General features: G+C 32.5%; 1 protein-coding gene across 5 annotated transcripts in view; it reads left to right on the top strand.

The window, feature by feature from the left end:
- Positions 1-18,209, top strand: part of PHF14 (PHD finger protein 14) — a 175,300-nt gene that overhangs the window by 119,919 nt on the left and 37,172 nt on the right. The window contains exon 18 of one of the 5 annotated variants that reach the window (XM_033088432.1): positions 2,249-2,391. The exons of the other annotated variants lie outside the window; for them this stretch is intronic. Within the exon in view, the coding sequence (XP_032944323.1) occupies positions 2,249-2,263 (15 nt within the window). The 3' untranslated portion in view covers positions 2,264-2,391. Of the gene's footprint in view, positions 1-2,248; positions 2,392-18,209 lie in introns of those variants that run through there. 5 annotated transcript variants of the gene reach the window in all.

Below are 18,209 nucleotides of genomic sequence, written 5' to 3'. Positions count from 1 at the left end.
AACGGCAATACTTGGAATAATAGAGATGTAAATGTACCATTCAGTACACGGCATCTTTTCTTATTCTTAACACTAAGCAGGCATTTCTGTTAGAGAGAGAAAAGTTCAAAATTAGTGACAATGTTCTGATTTTCAAGTGTAAGAAATGTTTGTAAAAAGTAATAGGAAGCGCAGTGTTTTGTGTTTTATTTTTTGTCTCCCCACGTACCAAGTGAAAATATTTCTTTTTCAGAGTTTCACATTAAAGTCATGTCTAACTTTTTCATTCTCAGAAAGTTCTCTTTGTTTTCATTTCTTGCTAAAATTAAGAGATAATGACAAGTATTTTTATAATTTATTTTTAAACTAAGGCACCATGGGTCTCGAGGCTTTTAAAATTATATACTGTTCCATAAGATATTTTTTTTCTAAATTTATTGTATATCATTAGCAAATAATGGGTCTTTTTTTTTTATATTGATGGCAATGACTATTTCACATTAAATATAGAAATATGGTCCTCTGAATTCCACAGATCATACACTAATGTGTTTATTTTATAAGTATAAGGCATTATGTTTAGAAAGTAAATATTTACTTTTACCTTTAAAACACTGGTGCTACTAAGTACTGAATAATAGGAAAAGACATAATAAGATATGAGCATAAAAGGGAGACTTGTTTTTAACTGAAGACATGTTTTGTTAATAGGTGAAGAAATATCCAAATTTCCCATACATTGTAGAGGGGTATTATTTCCTTGTCAAGGTCATGAAAATTATAAACTTAAAACTACAATAAAAACATAATAAAATTTAAAAGTAAGAAACCACTGAAGATAGGTATAAGATAATTTATGTGTCCACTTTGTCAAGGTGTATGCAGTTTTTTATAATAAAAGATTCATCAAGCCTAACGAATGGCTTTTAGAGAAGAGGCATATATCAGCAACTCATCCTTTTATTGTTAAATGTTTGAATACTTTTAAGGATGGAAATGTAGAATTTCTGAATTAGCGTTTTCACATTCCTTGTGGAGTCTGAAAATTAAGGTTATTAACTTTTTAGGGCGTACTGTAGAAGCACATTTAGAATTTCATAACATGATTATGTGCCTTCAATATGTCTGAAACAGCATTTATGCCAAGAGAAAGTCTCATTCTTTAATAAGGAAATTGTACTCATTTCAGATGCTACTAATGCCTCTTTCTTTTGGAAAGGTAGACTCTCAACATGTGCTTTATATGTATGTGTCAAATGGCAATGATTTATGCGTGTAAATTCTTCAGACCCCTATCTTGACACCCATTCTTTCTCTGTGTCTGCCACCTGCATCCCTGCTTCCCAGTGGAAGAAACTGTTTATGAGATACAGTCAGCCCTCTATATCACAGAGTCCACACCCATGGATTCCTCCAAACCGAGAACTGCAGTAGGTTGAATCCAAGGATGAGGAATTTATGGATACGGAAGTCTAACTAAGAGATTTGACAATCCGAGGATTTTGGTGTCTGCTGGAGTCTTAGAACCAATCCTCATTGGATACTGAGGGATGACTGTACTTCCTTAATTGTAGCATATGAATTTCTCTGTTTACTTCCACGTTACTTAAAAACTTGAGTATCTCTTTCTGGAAATACCATATATGCTGTTCTTGATACATTTTCCCTTGGTAAATGCTGAGTAAAGCAAATTATAAGATTGGGGAACACACTATCCTCCAATGGCTCACAACCCCTGCTTTGTCCAGTCCTGTTCCATATTAAACTCTTGGCTTCAGTTCTCATTTTGACAGGGCCCATTCTGCCATGAGCTAACTGTAACTAATTTTAATAGGTTAGGTGAACATCACTTTATTCCCTCTTGGGCTTCATTAAAAAAAATTAATCTTCTGATTTACATCGTTATTTGTGATTTTCATCATTTGTCGATCCACATAGCCCAAATGCCAGTGATTTCTCCTCAAAGTGTAGTCTACAAACCACCTGCGCCAGGATCTTCTGAAGTACTGTTACATAGTCAGTTTGGAAGCCCCATGCAGACTGGCTAAATCAGTATCTCTGGAACGGTGCTCAGGAGTCAGCCTTTTTATAAACACCATAGGTGATAATTACGATTGTTAAAATATAAGAACCACTGCTTTCAACTCTAATTTCTTTTAAATTCCTTATGTATAGTTTTCTCTCTAACTTCACTATTCACTTATTGTACTTATAGGTATTATTCTCAGACTTTGCTGTTCTGTAATACGACTGTCCTTCTACCCCGCAGGCAGGTTCAAGGTAGATTGATGACACCTGATTCAGATTCCATAAAGCAGCATTTCTGGATTACGAATGTACCATATTGCCGTTCTTCTTTCCAAGTTTTGGAATTGCCCGGCAACATCTCAAGGTTTATCTCTGAGCTGTATTCAGTTTGTCCCTATCAAGAATCTTCCTCAATTACTTTGCCTCATCTTTTCTCTACATCTTTGAGGCAGTTGACGCTGTTAGTAACTTTCTCCTTTTTACAAATTCCTTTCTTGCTTCATTTAGCCTCTTGTCTCCCGGTTTACTACTCACTTCTTAGTAGATCATTTCTTTGATCTTCTTTTAGGCTTCTTTGCCTTGTTTTCACAGTCTTCTTTTTCTCACTCTGCAGGTGACAGCACCCACACCCAAAGCTCAGTACCACTCCAGTTTTGCAACAGGAAAACCTGGGATTTAGGATTTAATGATTCATCTACTTTCTCTGAGTTCGTAGTCATCAAGAGAAAGACTTTCTGTCTTTTAAAATATTATTCTTTGTAGTGGTAATTTTATCAGTAAGTTCTGGTTGGCTATTTCCACTATGTCCCCTTTTACTACAGAGTTCAAATAGCATTTACTTAAGTAAGAAAATACATGTTAACTGATCTCTGAGTGAAATATTATTCTGGAGATATGATTAAATACCCTATAATTGAGGTGTCAGACTCTGAGTGTTGTGTAACTTTAAAGCTAGAAAGCAATAATTCAAAATAGCAGTTTGTTAAATGTAATAGAACGAATAATGTTTATAATACAATCTTGCTTTAAAAAGACACATGCTTCTCACTCTTTTTCTTTTTACTTTTTTCTTTGCTGTGACTTTACCTTTCTGGAGAAAGTTGGACTCTGAAAATAATTACATACATTATGTGTTTTTTCTTAAATTTCTTATCAATGTAATAATGGTCATTGTAGAATATTTGGAAATTAAAAAGTATTTAAAATTGCCTGCAATTATAGCACCTAAAAATATTACATTTCTGCTCCTGTTTTGGTACTGTATCTTATTCTTTAAAATTGCAATCATGTTCAACATTGGAAACCATCAACCAAACGAAAAGACAATCTACTAAATGAGAGAAGATATTCTCCAATGATACATCCAGTAAGGGGTTAATATCCCAAATCTATAAGGAACTCAAACAAATTAACACCAAAAAGAAAAAAATCCGATTAAAAAATGGACAGAGGACCTGAATAGACATTTCTCCCAAGAGGGCATGCAAATGGCCAATAGCCATTTGAAGAGATGCTCAATCATCAGAAAAATGCAAATCAAAACCACAATGAGATACCACCTCGCTCCTGTCAGAATGGTTATCATCAATAAATCAACAACAAGTGTTGGCCAGGATGTGGAGAAAAGGGAACCCTTGTTGAGTGTTGGTGGGATTTAAATTGGTGAAGCCACTATGGGAAACAGAATGGAGGTCCCTCAAAAAATTAAAAATAGAAATACCTATGACCAAGCAATTCCATTTGTAGGTATTTATTCAAAGAAATCCAAAACACTAATTCGAAAAGATATATGCTCCCCTATGTTCATTGCAGAATTATTTACAATAACCAAGATATGGAAGCCACCAAAATGCCCATCAGTAGATGATTGGATAAAGTAGTAGTACATGTATACAATGAAATATTACTCTGACATAAAAAAAAAATGAAATCTTGCCCTTTTCAACAACATGGATGGACCAAGAGGAAATTATACTAAATGAAATAAATCAGACAGAGAAATACAATACCATATGATTTCACTTACATGTGAAATCTAAAAAAATAAACAAACAGAAACAGACTTGTAGATACAGAGAAGAACTTGATGGTTGCCAGATGGGAGGACCTTGAAGGAATGGGTAAAAAAAGGAAAGGGATTAAGAAATACAAACCAGTAGTTACAGAATAGTCATGGGGATGATACATACAGCATAGGGAATATAGTCAATAATATTGTAGTAACTGTGTTTGGTGTCAGATGGGTACTAGACATATCGGGGTAATCATCTTATAAGTTATACAAATGTCTAATCGCTATATTGTACACCTGAAACTAATATAATATTGTATATCAACTGTAATTGAAAAACATTTTTAATTGCAATAATATTATACATTCTGTTATTTAATGGTCTTTTTTCATGTAATTGTATATATAACAATTTTTCATGTTGTTAAATACTCTTTCCTAACCAGATTTTTAAGTACGGTGCAATATTCCTTTGCACACATATACCAGTGTATTTGCTGGGTCCAAAAATATGAACATGTTTAAAACAAGAAAGGACCACAGTAGTAACACTAACAGCAATTAACATGTATTGACTACGTCTAAGTGCCTAGCATTCTCTAAGCACTTACAATAATGTATAATCCCATTTAATCCTCATCATAGTCTATAAGTAGTCACTGTTTTTTATCTTTTTTGTGGATTCAAAAAAAAAAAAAAGTGGTTTGAAGAAGTTAAGGATTACACAACTAATAAGTGGTTTAACAGTGATTCAAACCCAGATTTACCTGATTCTAGAGGCCTGTGTTTTTGAAACTTTCTTTTATATATTGAAGTATTTCCTATTCTTTGTTGCAAGAGATTTTCAAATTAGATTTTGTCCTAAAGCCAATTTAGATTTTCATTATGTAGAAAGTCAGATCATTTTCTACTATTAATAAACACCACTAGTAATAGAAAAAGGTAAATGCCTTATTGTTAAGTGGGACCTGTTTTGGTCCTTATAACGAATAGGGGAATAAAGCCTGGAGGTAATTCTTAAAACAAATAAATTGATTAAAGATGGTTCTACTTTACAGTGTGGAAGATAGATTATACTCCTCAAGGCCTTTTCTTCATAAAATTCAATGAAATAAGTATCTGTGTTAAGGGAGCTGCCACTTGACAATATGGATGATTTATGTAGAGCCAGAGAATCTACTTCATTATACTTGGAGGGAGGGTGAGGGAAAGGGATTTAAAAGTGAATTTTTTTATTAGACACTAAACACTGTATGTTAGCTGAGTCAAATATGGCTTTTTAATGTTTGTCATGAGTTGTGAAGTTTGAAAACCTGTATTGTGAAAAGAAACTAAACCCAGACACATTCAATCTCTTTACAAAGATAGTTTAATATTTTGATTTGTCCAGTGTCAGCCACTTTGTGCACAAACTGGAAAATTTTGTATATTTTTCAATATCAGCATTCTTTTGCAGTAAAAATTTCCCTTATTGAAAAACAGTATCTTGTTTGTCAGTAGGTCAAATACTAATTTTAATGTAATTTAGATTCATTTGGGTTATTTTGTTAACCAAAAAGTATGGTTATTATTTCACTTATACTAAGTTAAAAAAATGTTTACCTCTTCCTTGACAGATAAAGTTCCATACATGTAACTATTTTACTCTACTGTATTTCCACTTGTGACCTAACTCAGCCATCTAGGTTCTTTTGTGGTTTCAGACTTCTACTAGTTGTTTTAGGCCTCAATACCGTATATTGTTCTCTTCTTTTCCTTGAACTATTTCATATGCTAAATTTAATCTCTGGTCACCTAAGATGCAATTTATTTTAATGTTTTCTCTGAAGGTTTCTTAAAGGTTTATGTTGTAGTGTTATATCTTCTTTGAAGTTAAGCTGGTTTTTGGTTAAATGTTCCTTCAATAATGTCTACAAATGATTATCTGCTTCACTGGTTTGAAAACTCTTTAAAGTATGTTTATAGAGGTTACATTTTTTAAGGATCACTTTGAAAAGTTCAAGCTGCATCAAAGTATTTTTATCAGTTCACTATAAAATGAACTGAGGGAGTGGACTATTGACTCAACTTTTAAAGACAAATAGTGTTCTGTAAATTCTGTTTCTAAAATCAGGTTTCTAAATTTAGATTATCAGATATTTGTGAATCGGTTTCCAAAGCACAGATATATAGGTAGCAAGTCATAAACATAAGGTAATGCAGCATTATTTTCTTATTCTAATGCAGCAGTTTCAACATACATACCAATAGCCAAAAAATCGTTGTTTAATAACTCAATTTAAAATTCATTCTAGTCATTAGTATCTAGTCATTAGTTTAGTTATCATTAATTTTTTCCCATTTGACGTCATTTTAAGTTGTGAACGGAGTAGATATTTTTAGAAAACATTATTTTCTCTTTTTTACAAGCAGGCAAACTGATAGACATTTAGACATTTTTCCCATTTTGTCTTCCATTTCGTTTTGAGTGTTCCTAAGTCTGCTACTCATTTATCTAATCTTTGCAGTGAGGCAAACTTTCTGTCTTCATGATGTGGCTGTTCCAAAATCCCCAAAATTTCTCTTTTTTCCTACCCTTGCTCGCCTCCTCAGTTTCCCAGAGAAAGCAGCCTTTGGTAACATGACACTCTATATATTTATTGAGGATATTTGTGTTTATCAGTCAGTAAAAAGCTTCTCTAAGATAGGAACCTCCCTTAACAGGGTCAAATATTTGCTAGTTGTCTTTTTATTTTTTACTCACCATAGCAATTTGAAAAAATAAAAATCCTGCAGTTTGAAATTGATACCTTTAAACAAAAACTCTTCGGATTAATTTTGAAGAGTACTAAAGGAAACAATAAAAGTGGTCCTATCTGTTCTCCATATTAAATGTTTTAAGGACTGATCAGAATCTTATTTTTAAAAGACTAATCTTCTATTTTTATTCAAATGTAAGTAAATTTTATTCTTGAATTCAAGTCAAGATGCAAACAGAAAGCAACTTAATTCTTTCAGCCCCATTACCTTTAAACAACAAGCTCTGTTGGATCTTGTCTCAAATGACTCTAGGGCCTATCTCATGTTTTTTTTTTTTCCCCTTTGTTTTTTTTAATCCTCCCTGAGGTATTAATAATCTTTTTTTCTTTTTAATATCAAAAATCTAGTCCAGTTTAACATCAGGGCTTCAGTCTCTCAACCAGTTCAAACCTTCCTCACCAGCTCGGGTCTGCTTCAAGCCAGGAAATCTGTAGTTTGGAAGGGAGCCATGTTGGACTTTGACTCTTGTACCTGCTTCCTTTTTTGAGTTTTTAGTGATATCTCATTGCTAGGGTTTTCCTGCCTGCAATTTCCTTGATGTGAGAAATGCCTTCTCCTGTGGGTTACTTATAACTCATTTTCAGAACTTAAGTTCCTTTTCTCCTCTTTGATTGGTATTACCTCATTCCCACTAGGCTGTCCTCTTTGGGTAGGTATGTTTCTCGACAACCAGAATCTTGCGGTCTTTCAAGGGTTATTATCTGTCCTCAGTAAGCACATGAAAACCCTTGCCCTGCAAGCTCAGAAGAGTAATCATTCCCCCTGCAGTCCAGCATCCTTTCTCTGCTGCTCTGTCACTATAGCTAGACAAACATGCATCACCACCCAGTCTCTGTGTCCCTCAAACTCTGAGGGGACATACTCTCTGAGTGCTTTTCAGAAAATCCCTCTTATCTAGGGACTTCCTTTAAAGTATCTCTTCTAAAGAAATCGTTACTCGCCAATCTCACCTTTCCTCATTCTTTAGGCTTCTCTTTTGAGTTACCGGACCAATTTTTGTGTGTGTGAGACTTTGAAGAAAACATTTTCTGAAATATTTTATCAGTGCATATCTTTTTAAAAAAAATAATTTTTAGACCATTTATGAGAGATTGAGAGAGAAAATTTCACCCACCCATGAGTCCTTGACATAATGTGATTATGTCAAGTACCCTATCACATGACTCAATTCGTGATCCTTTTTTTTTTTTAATACTTTCATTTCTTCAAATACTTTCAACCAGTTCTTCAGCTCTTCTCAAGACATCCAGGCCAGCATCCTCCTTCTGATTTACATTCCTGTGCCCAAAAACTTTGGCTTGGCATTTTAATATATACTTTCACAAAACATTAGAGCCCTCTATTATAGTTTCCCAAATTTCCCTGGATCCACTGTTTTGATTCACCTGTTTCTTTTCTGGCCAGAAATAACTGGAGGAAATTATGAACTTAGATTCCCTACAAATTTATGCCTCCTAAGTTAAACCAGGCCTCATTGCTGTCTTTTTTGAACTCCTTATCAGATTTCTTATAACAGTTATTTCAAATCTTTGTCACAAATCTGAAGTCTCAGTTTTATTTCCAGCACACTCATTTTTCAAGATGACTCTGTCTGTTCGCAGCCATATCCTCATCTTATCTCCTCTCAACTTGAGAAATAATCTATGTTACTTTCCCTCCTCAATATCTTATTTCCTGTCTCAGAAGAAAAAAAAATAGTCCCTTTTGTTCTTTATTGCAAAAATCTTCTTTCTCTTCAGAATTTGTTTCTATTCTCATTAAGCCATCGTAGAGGGGTTTTTTTTCCCCAAATTAGTCTTTTCGAAAGTGACTTTTCACCTGTCCTTCCAGGTTAGAAAACTTAAGGAAGGAGCTCTGCGTTGTCCATACTATAGAACAGATGGTCAGTCTTATTTTCACGACTGTCTATAATCTGGCCCCACTCTAATATTCCAGACAGCTCTCTCGCTATCTCCCTCTCTCCCTGCTCCCTCCGTCCTCCTTTTCCTCTCTTACAAATATCATCAGGGTGTTTTTGGTTTTTTTAAATTAAATGTCCAACTTAAATTCTAATTTTTTTCACAATCCTTAGGACTAGACTAAATTTATTTTGCATTTTTTTGTCACACTGTTCATTTGGTATTCAGTAGATGTCTCTTTGTATTATTATTCATCTTTTAATGTCTAGATTCTTTTTACTAGCTAGATTGCAAACTCTTACGGCAGAGGATATTTCTCTCATACTTCCTTGAAGACAAGGAGCCTGATTGTTACACATAATTTTTTCTAAGATAGATTTAAAATTGCTCCTGGTAGTTCTTCACTGCTAGTCCGTTTCCTATTCTTCTTGAAATTATTTTTATTTTGCTGAATGGCAGTGGAAGTGGTACACATTCTAGTTTTTGCCCTAGATGCCCACGGCTATTTGTTGAAACAACAAATGATATCTGAAACATAAATTTCAGCTAGCCATGACCCAAATATGCAGAAAAGGACAAAAGTAAAGAGACGTAAAAAAATATCTATTTAGCAAATTTAAAATAATGTTCTTTCTTAGGATAGTTTCTGTTCCTGTCTAGTTCACTCAGCATTTCTGTTAACATTTAAGAGGACCTGTTGATGGTAGTAGAGTTCTTTGGAATATAGATGTAGTTTTAACTTAAAAAGAAATTTTGTCCTTCAGAATGAAGACCACTGGGGTTGTCTAAGAGTGTAAAACTAATCTGAAAGAAAATATCTATTTTGTATTTTTCATACATGAAATTTGAGAGCAGTAACTGTTTTGTTTATATAGGAATTTTCTTTTTCTTGATGGACCTACCAATATGTCTGTAATAGGAACCACATTTTATTGCATAAAAATCTGTATAGTATACCACATACTCTACTAGGTGCTTGAGATATACTAAGATAATTAGACATGATCTGGTCCTTCAAAACTTACATTCTAGGAGGGTAGATAAAGCATATATGTTATAATACAAGATTTAAATACAAGATTTAAAGTTTTAATATAAGGTTTAAAATGTTAAATGTCATTAGAAGGTGAAGATAAGCTACTATGGGAATTGAGAGACTAAGAACATTGCTTTCGGCTCCTAATCAAAAAGACATCATGGATAATATGTCATTTGAATGAAATTATGAGAACTAGGTAGGGTTTGATAAGAATGGAAATCAGGGTAGGCTAGATCATGCAGCACACACACCCAAAATCTCAAATTTTTAGTGGATTAACTCTTGTTGATTTCTCATGCAAGTAACTCATCAATACAGGTTAGCAGAGCAACTCTACACATCATAGTCATTCAGGATCCCAAGCTGATGGCTATTTTACTTAAACATATTTGGTCCAAGGCACTGTAGCAGGAAACATGGCAAATTGCAGAGTGACTTTTAAAATCATTTGTGGAAATTGACAGATGTCATTTCAGTTTACATTCTACAAATTAGCTAGTTAAACCTATGAGATAAGAAGATTCAATACTATCAAGATGGCACTTCTTCCCAACTTGAACTATAGATTCTATGTAATCCCAATCAGAATCCCAGCAAGTTATTTTGTGGATATTGACAAACTGATCTTTATATGAAATATCAAATGTCCTAGAATAGCCAACATAATGTTAAAGAAGAATGGAGTTGTAGGACTGAAACTATCTGACTTTAAGACTTACTATAAAGCTATAGTAATCATGACAGTATGGCGCTGGCAAAAGAATAGCCATATAGATCAGTAAAACAGAATCGAGAGCCCAGAAACAGAACCATATATATATATATATATATATATATATGTATATGTATATGTATATGTATATGTATATATATAGTCAACTGATCTTTTGCAAAGGAGCAAAGTTGATTCAATGGTGAAAGTATAGTGTTTTCAGCTAATATATTTTTAATGCAAAGTGGTTGGGAGGTTAGATTGAGACCATATCATAAAGGAGTGTAAATAGTACATCGTGAATCTGTAACCAGTGAAATTCTGTTTGGAGCCCTTTAGAAGATGTTAGGGATCAGAAGGAGAGGAGATAGCATTTACACCAGTCATTTGCAAACTTTTTCAATGAGAGACTTACATAGTTTATTATGTGTCATTTAAAGATTTCATGGAATAAAAGCCTGCATGCTGATAATTTTTGTTCTTTTTAGATTAAAAATGCTGATTGATCTCCACTAAATTGATTTCACTACCACTTACATGGTTAAATAATTTTTAAAATATTGATTTAGTCAAAGTGCTTTATTTTACAGAAAGCAAAGTGAGACTCAGAGAAGAAAGCTCAAGTTAATCTCAAGGTTACACAGCTAGTTAATGGCAGAACTATGACCAGGTTAGTGCTAATTAGTGTACTTTCTATAGTCATTTATTAATCTATTATTGAGCACTTTAGAAATTATTGTGTATTTTTATTAAGTCTGTTCAGTGATTACAAACAAGTTAAATGCTAAAGTATAGATATCTAAAATCATTTTTCAATACCATGAGTGAACTCAAACTATAGAAGGATACACAGTGAACGATGAGGTATAGTCCTTTAAGCAAACTCAGTGAAAAGCCCAAAAGCATTCCTGTGTTATATGTGTGTTAAATGAGTACTTACATATAAAAACGCAGATTTCTTTGTCTACTGGCACTGGAACCCACCTCTTCACTGGATGTACCCTTCTACGGACTCTAAATGTGATTGTATTCCTTCCCTCATCAATGTCCCTCATTACTTCCTGGTACAGTGTTTCCCAAGAGATTAGTTTCTTAGATGTACTAAATGTCTCTGTACTCTTAGTCAAATAGTCTCCTTCAAGAATACAGACTCAGAATCAAATTGTCTAGGTAGCTGTATAAATAGGGGCCGGGGTGGGGGGTGACTTATTCTCTCTGTGCCTAATTTCCTCAGTAATAAATAATACCTACTTATTAGGACATTTTTTTGGCTATTTTATCTGTGTTTTAGAGTATAGTAACAATGATGATGAGCCTGATTAGTACCTAATTTACTTTTCTAGTGAATTGCATATCTACAGGAAAAATAAATGAAATGGTTTCACTAAGATAAAGATGAAATATAAACATATATATGTGTATATACATATATATACACACACACACACATATATATGTATATATATATTTGTGTCTAGTATTTCCAAAACACTGAGAATATCACATCCATTGTGTTTTTTCCTTCATTTGAGGACCATTTAAAATTATTTTCATAGAATCTTGGCTTTTAAATTTTTTTAAATACTCTATTATAAAATTTAAGCTTAATCAAGAGTTAATTTTTTGCATATTTTTCACAGTAAAGAATTTTTTTTTTTCCATTGAAACTCCATCTTTGTTAAGGAATAACAATTTCCTGCATTGGTAATGGTTAAATGTAACTTTAGCTTTCAATTCATTGCTGTGGTTATGTTTCCAGAGCCTGCTGTAAGAGATAAACCCATTGCAAATGAAGACAGCATTCATTTCCTTCCACCTCAGGCCACACAGAATTGATTGAGGTAATAAAATGACAGCACCTTGTAATATACTGAAGGCTCTTTAATTTGAAAACCAGTTCCAAAGTGATTCAGAGCTTGTTTAAAGCTAATTTATACCTTGCATAATTTTCAGCTGGCCGATCAAGGTAAAGGATGATACATGAAAACTGATAAAGAATTAACTTATGATACATTCAGACCTGTCTTGTTAAAGTCAACTGGTATTATAAAACAGAGGTGGGGGAAATGGTAGAAAAAAATAATAGGTAAGCTTTTGCTTCACATAAGTAACATTGTTGACAACAGTTTAAATTTTCCATCATCTTGTTTTAAGCCTAGCTTCTTGTCCTTTGTAAAATCAGTTCTGTTTTCATTTCTTACATTTTAAAGTCCATCTTTTTCCATCACGTATTAAGGTCAGTGTGAGGCTGAGTACAGTTAGCTTCTGTTGTGATTTGCACAAAGCCCAAACCATTCTATGCCCTGGTGGCAATGTGGCTGTTAAATAGTTCCATCAGCATTTTAATTACAAATAATCTTTTCAGGATGCAAGTTGAAAGGAGTTAGGATTCTTCATTTTTATGGGGGCTGAAAAATCAGTATTATGCTTTGTGCCTTTGGGGGCTATTTTTCTCTCTTTATTCTAGCATATTTATTCATTTTTGACCCACTACATACACACCTAATACAACTACCACAATATTCTGTACTATGAATGAAACCAGCTTTTTAGAAATCTCATGTCAGCATTCACACGTAAAACATGGATTACATTTTCCTTCTTTATGTTTAAATCCTTTGCATGGTTATTACTTTTTCCCTTAAAAAAATGAGTGGAGGATGGGCATATCTTTTGCCATATTCTATTATTATTATAAGATCCTAGAAAGCATTCACGTGTGTTACCAGCATCAGTCATTATCATCAATTTCATTTGAGATAATAATCCATAAATGCTAGTAATCTACACGTATCCATTAGGTACTAGATCACTTTGTGATTTGTGGAGACAGAGAATTATAAATATCATTTTAGACACTAAAACATTAAACTCATTAAATCTAAGTCTCAACAGGATTCCTTTGTAACATTTTTTATATATTATTGTTTGAGGTCTTTCAAATGATCTAACCTTAGCATTTACTACAATCCTTCCAGTTTGTATGTATATTTTCCTTTCTCTTACATAATTCTAGAGTATGATTTATGTCTACCCATTCACAAACATCAATGCCTTTATGCCAGCCATCATTGTATTATGAAGATTAAAAAATGAATAAGAGAGAATTTTTCCTTGAGGTAACTATGTCATTAAGAAGATAGACATGTCAATTAAAAAACTAAGGACTTAACTATTTCTTTAAAAATCCAAGGTATGTGATGTTGTAGAAATGTAGAAATAAACCATCCTTTAATGGAATAAGCAAGCAAATATTTGGCAGAATGAAGTGTAACAATAACAATATTTATTATATAAATCGTATATATTATACTATTATAAAATAATTCTTTAATTTCTAAAATTTATCTCACTAATGTATAATTTTTGCCATTTCCATTAATTATCTTAAGAGAAAAAAGATTATGAGAGATAAGTATTTTATAGTGGGAGCAGTATATTTTTAATTGCTTTCCTTCTTATTTTTACAGCCAGGGCACTTATATTTTTTAATATCCAGCTCCATTTTCATTTGGTTCACTGTCGCTAAAATGTAAATTCCTTGAACCATATAATATAAAAACTTTATTTTGAAAACTTTGTACTCCTTTTTGAGTGACTTTGGAGCCCATGTAACAAGTGATTTAGGAACCCAAGTAATCTAACCAAACACGAACATATGGGTTATATATATATATATTTTTTTTTTTTTTTAATTGCTTGAGGGGGGGTGTTATTTTTTAGAACAAATATTTTATTTTTTCCCTTGTATGAGTTTTTTTTAAAAAATCTAATAAAAGCAAAGGCCTTGGAAATATTCGTATTACAAAAATCTCAAGAAGCAGGGATGTCTGCAAAAAATGTTGTTGTTTTTCACATTCACAACATTTATATACATAAGAAAAATTTTGTTTTACAGCATAATGTTTTTTAGATGTATTCTTACAGTCCCACTGGAATTGACAATAGAAAGCAGTGAGCTTTGAGTAATTTAAAGGGACAAAACTTGCCCCTAGAACAGAACTGATTTATTTAAAAATTTACAGATTTATTAATAAAAGCTATAGTAAGATAAAATTTTTAAAATATTTTGTATGTTTCTCTTATTAAAAATTAGGCATTTATATTTAACCTTTTAGGGTCACTGTATTTATTTCAATGTATACTTACTTGTTTCTTCAGATATTTGGAGGGTATTTAATACATGATTCAGTGTCATTTGCATTATATAGGAATATTAATTTTACAAGCTCAATTTGAATAACTTTACATATTGACCTAGAAAAGAGCTTAATCAAATTTGACTAATTAAAGTAACTAATTGTCATACTCTGAGGAACTTCATATTGAGAGGAAGTTAAAGACAAATAGAAATCGTTAGCCTTTGGTTTGAAATCAAATTTAAAGGATTTTACAAAGTTGTGTTATATTTAAATGAAGAATGTATTTATTTTATACTAACCCTAAAGTATAGGTAATTTAAAATGTTAAAAGACAAATGTCTGGAGTGTGCCGAGCATTTAGCTTTGTTTCTGAAAGAAATAAAACACTAAATTACAAAAAATGAAAAGTATGACAAGTAACTTTGGTACTTTTTAAGGTACAAAGGGTGTAGTAGGTATAGTAGGTATATGAAGGGTATGATAAATATTTCTAGAATTGATGAAAGTCGAGTAAAATTTTCCGTAGTGTATGACTTAATGTACTAGTCCTAATAAAGTACTACTGATGCACCTTTGTGATCAGTAAGTCCAAATAATAATGGCACTGACTTCTGGATTCCTGTCAGGGTAGTGGGGATGACCTGGCCCATCAGACCATTTATTTGGAGCAGTAACTTTCAAAGATCTCTGACTGGGACTCACAGTTCCTTTCACATTCTGACATACCATCCTACACACGTTCCTATATATGCCCTTCCACACAGTGACTCGACACTCATCTCTGTACAGCAGCCTTCTTGTATCCCTACGTACATCTTTGCATGTGTTCCTAAACACACACAGCCTTTCCTACATGTTCCTATATGTTCCTACAGAGCCTTTCACAAGACCCTACCCTACACACACTCTGAGCGTAAACATACTCTACACTAAAACAAGACTTGCCTTCTTATCCCTATTATTTGTGTTGTACCCTATTTCATTCTTTTCTATTAAATTTCACCTTTAATACAAATATACACAACTCACTAAACACACTTTTTGTCTAGACCAGAGCATGCTTGCTGTTATAATACATCCTGACTGATATATAGGTCTATTGCTAGGTGTCTAGGCAATAGAGAGGCAAATATAGATAGTCTAGGAGGAAATAATAATTTGCTTATATTTCTAATTTTGTGTAGGGTCTTTTTCAAGCTTTTGTGATGTGATCTTTCATTGTTCAGCAATAATGAGGTATAGATTATAAGTTCCCTCTTTTTCTCACTATATGATATACAACCTGCCAGAATATCCTATGCAGAAATATTTAAAGAAACTAGAAGTTCAAGCAAAGAGGATCATATAATAAGATTGAAATTTCTACACTTGTATGTTATATGAAGGGCTTCATGCCACTAGAGTGGCAGTAGGTTGCAAATTTTGGCATTATCTGAAATTGTTCCCAACTACTTACTGACATTGAGAAATGTTTAATTCCTGGGAAACATCTTTGATATACAGTCAGTCTTGACATATAAATGTCAAGAAGCCAATACTGTTTCTGTTATATTTATTATCTGTGAAGTAACCTCTTTTATGTCTATTTCTATAAAATTGAAATTAAGTGAAATATGCCTGAGTAACATGAGATTTGTAGTCATACAGATCTGTATTTGAATATCCACTTAGGTAGCTGTGCCATTCTGGGCAAATTCCTTAACCTTTCTGAGTTTCGATTTCCTCATTAGTAAAGTAAAGATAATACTTTATAGACATGTTCTGAAGATTAGAGAATAGCATATGTAGAATGCCTAGCACAATTGCTGGCCCATTAAATCCTCTATTCATGGTAACACATGTCGTCATGATTATTATAGTTATTACTAATATTGTTGTTAATCTCATATTATATTTATCTTAATTTACAAGCAAAGCCAAGCTATTTTGTTAAATGTTTGCTTGATTTTTCATAACCCAAAGTATAAGAGATGCCTAAGAATTTATCATTATTAGTGTCAAGAAAGATTGCTTGAGAAAAATAGTATCATATATAAATTTGATTACAAATTTGCTTTTCCTCACTCATAACCTATGATTTCTGGATTAATATGAAATTACAGCATAGTAGTGTTTCACAGTTTATTTCAACAGAGTGATATGAATACTGTATTTTCTAAGCATCTCAATTTTTTAGTGTTGAATTTAATGTGATATTAAATTATTGATAATAACAGAGGTCAGTTATGTGCTCAGACTTACCTGAAAATAAGTAGTGTCTGGCTTAAAAATTTAGTTTGTTAAAATTATAAAGCATTGACCCAGGGAGAGAATTGGTTCCCCAAGATTATTTGTGGAAAATTCGTTTCACTTTGAGTTTTATTCATAATAGTATACTTTTCATTCATTTAGAATAGTTGGAATCTTAGAATTTAAATCTAGAAATGACTTTATAGATCAACTAGTAAAATTCTTAGACCTTATTTTCCTCAAGAATATCTCTATAGTTAAGAAATCTGGAGAAGATTTGTGAATGATTGGTTGAAAACCAATAATAAATAGCAGGGCCCAGATAGACTTTGACTTTCTATCTCCAAGTTCACTGTTTTTTCCCGTATATAGCTCTGATGTCCAGTGCTCATTTATGTACATTTGTGGTTAAATCTCTTATAGTGCCTACATAATTCTCAAAGATTGTATAATTTCTATGACTATCTAATCGGTCTTACTGCTTGGCATATGTACACAAGATAATATTATTTTCTTATTTTGATAAGTTATTCAAAAAATTTCCTTGCATTTTGATGTGTGTGTGTGTGTGTGTGTGTGTGTGTGTGTGTCTGTGGTCTGAGTTTAATCAAAAGCATGATTTGATATGTACTTCCCATAAGGAGGTTTAATCTATATACAGATTTATTGTTTGAAATCATCAGCTGCTTTTGCATCAGTGTTGTATGTGAATCTCTTAGTATTTTTGTGTTTCATTTTTTAAACCTAGTTTGAATTTTTTTGTTTCTGGTAACTGTAAGTTTTTATACTTATATCCCTTTATTAGTGATATTGCTGTTCCTGCTTGATACTTGCTTCTCCTTACTATGTAGTCTCCCAAAATTTAAAAATACTGCTTCATGAAAGAAAAAAAAAGTACTAGCATGTTTTCCTCAAATTATCAGACTATGAGAATCGTTTGCCTACAAAATTTTAGGTGGCAACCTTTTAAATATCTACTCTCAGAAATAGCAAAGTAAAATGAATAATTGGCTTAAACAAATAGCTTAACTGGTTATTATTTTTACATTAGAATATCTTAGACATGTTTCTTCGTTTTCTCCTACAGATGCTTCTCAGTTAAAGCAAGTAGTTATATTGAGTGTGCTATAGAAAACAGTGTTAAATTTATTATCAACACAAAATCATGAACACGGACACATATCCCAAACACAAAATTACAGATTTTAAATTTTCTCAGTAACCTTGGGTATCCTCAAATTTAAAGATGGTAGAAATACTCGATGCCCTTTTCTGTTCTTACCATGGTATACATCGGAATTGCTCACTGCTCCATACTGGATCATTTTTATCTACATCTTGTGTCTGTTCTGTTTATATAGAATAAATATTT

The sequence above is a fragment of the Rhinolophus ferrumequinum genome, chromosome 20 (assembly GCF_004115265.2).
Source record: "Rhinolophus ferrumequinum isolate MPI-CBG mRhiFer1 chromosome 20, mRhiFer1_v1.p, whole genome shotgun sequence".
Lineage (NCBI taxonomy): Eukaryota > Metazoa > Chordata > Mammalia > Chiroptera > Rhinolophidae > Rhinolophus > Rhinolophus ferrumequinum.
This window is presented reverse-complemented; position numbering and strand designations above follow the sequence as displayed.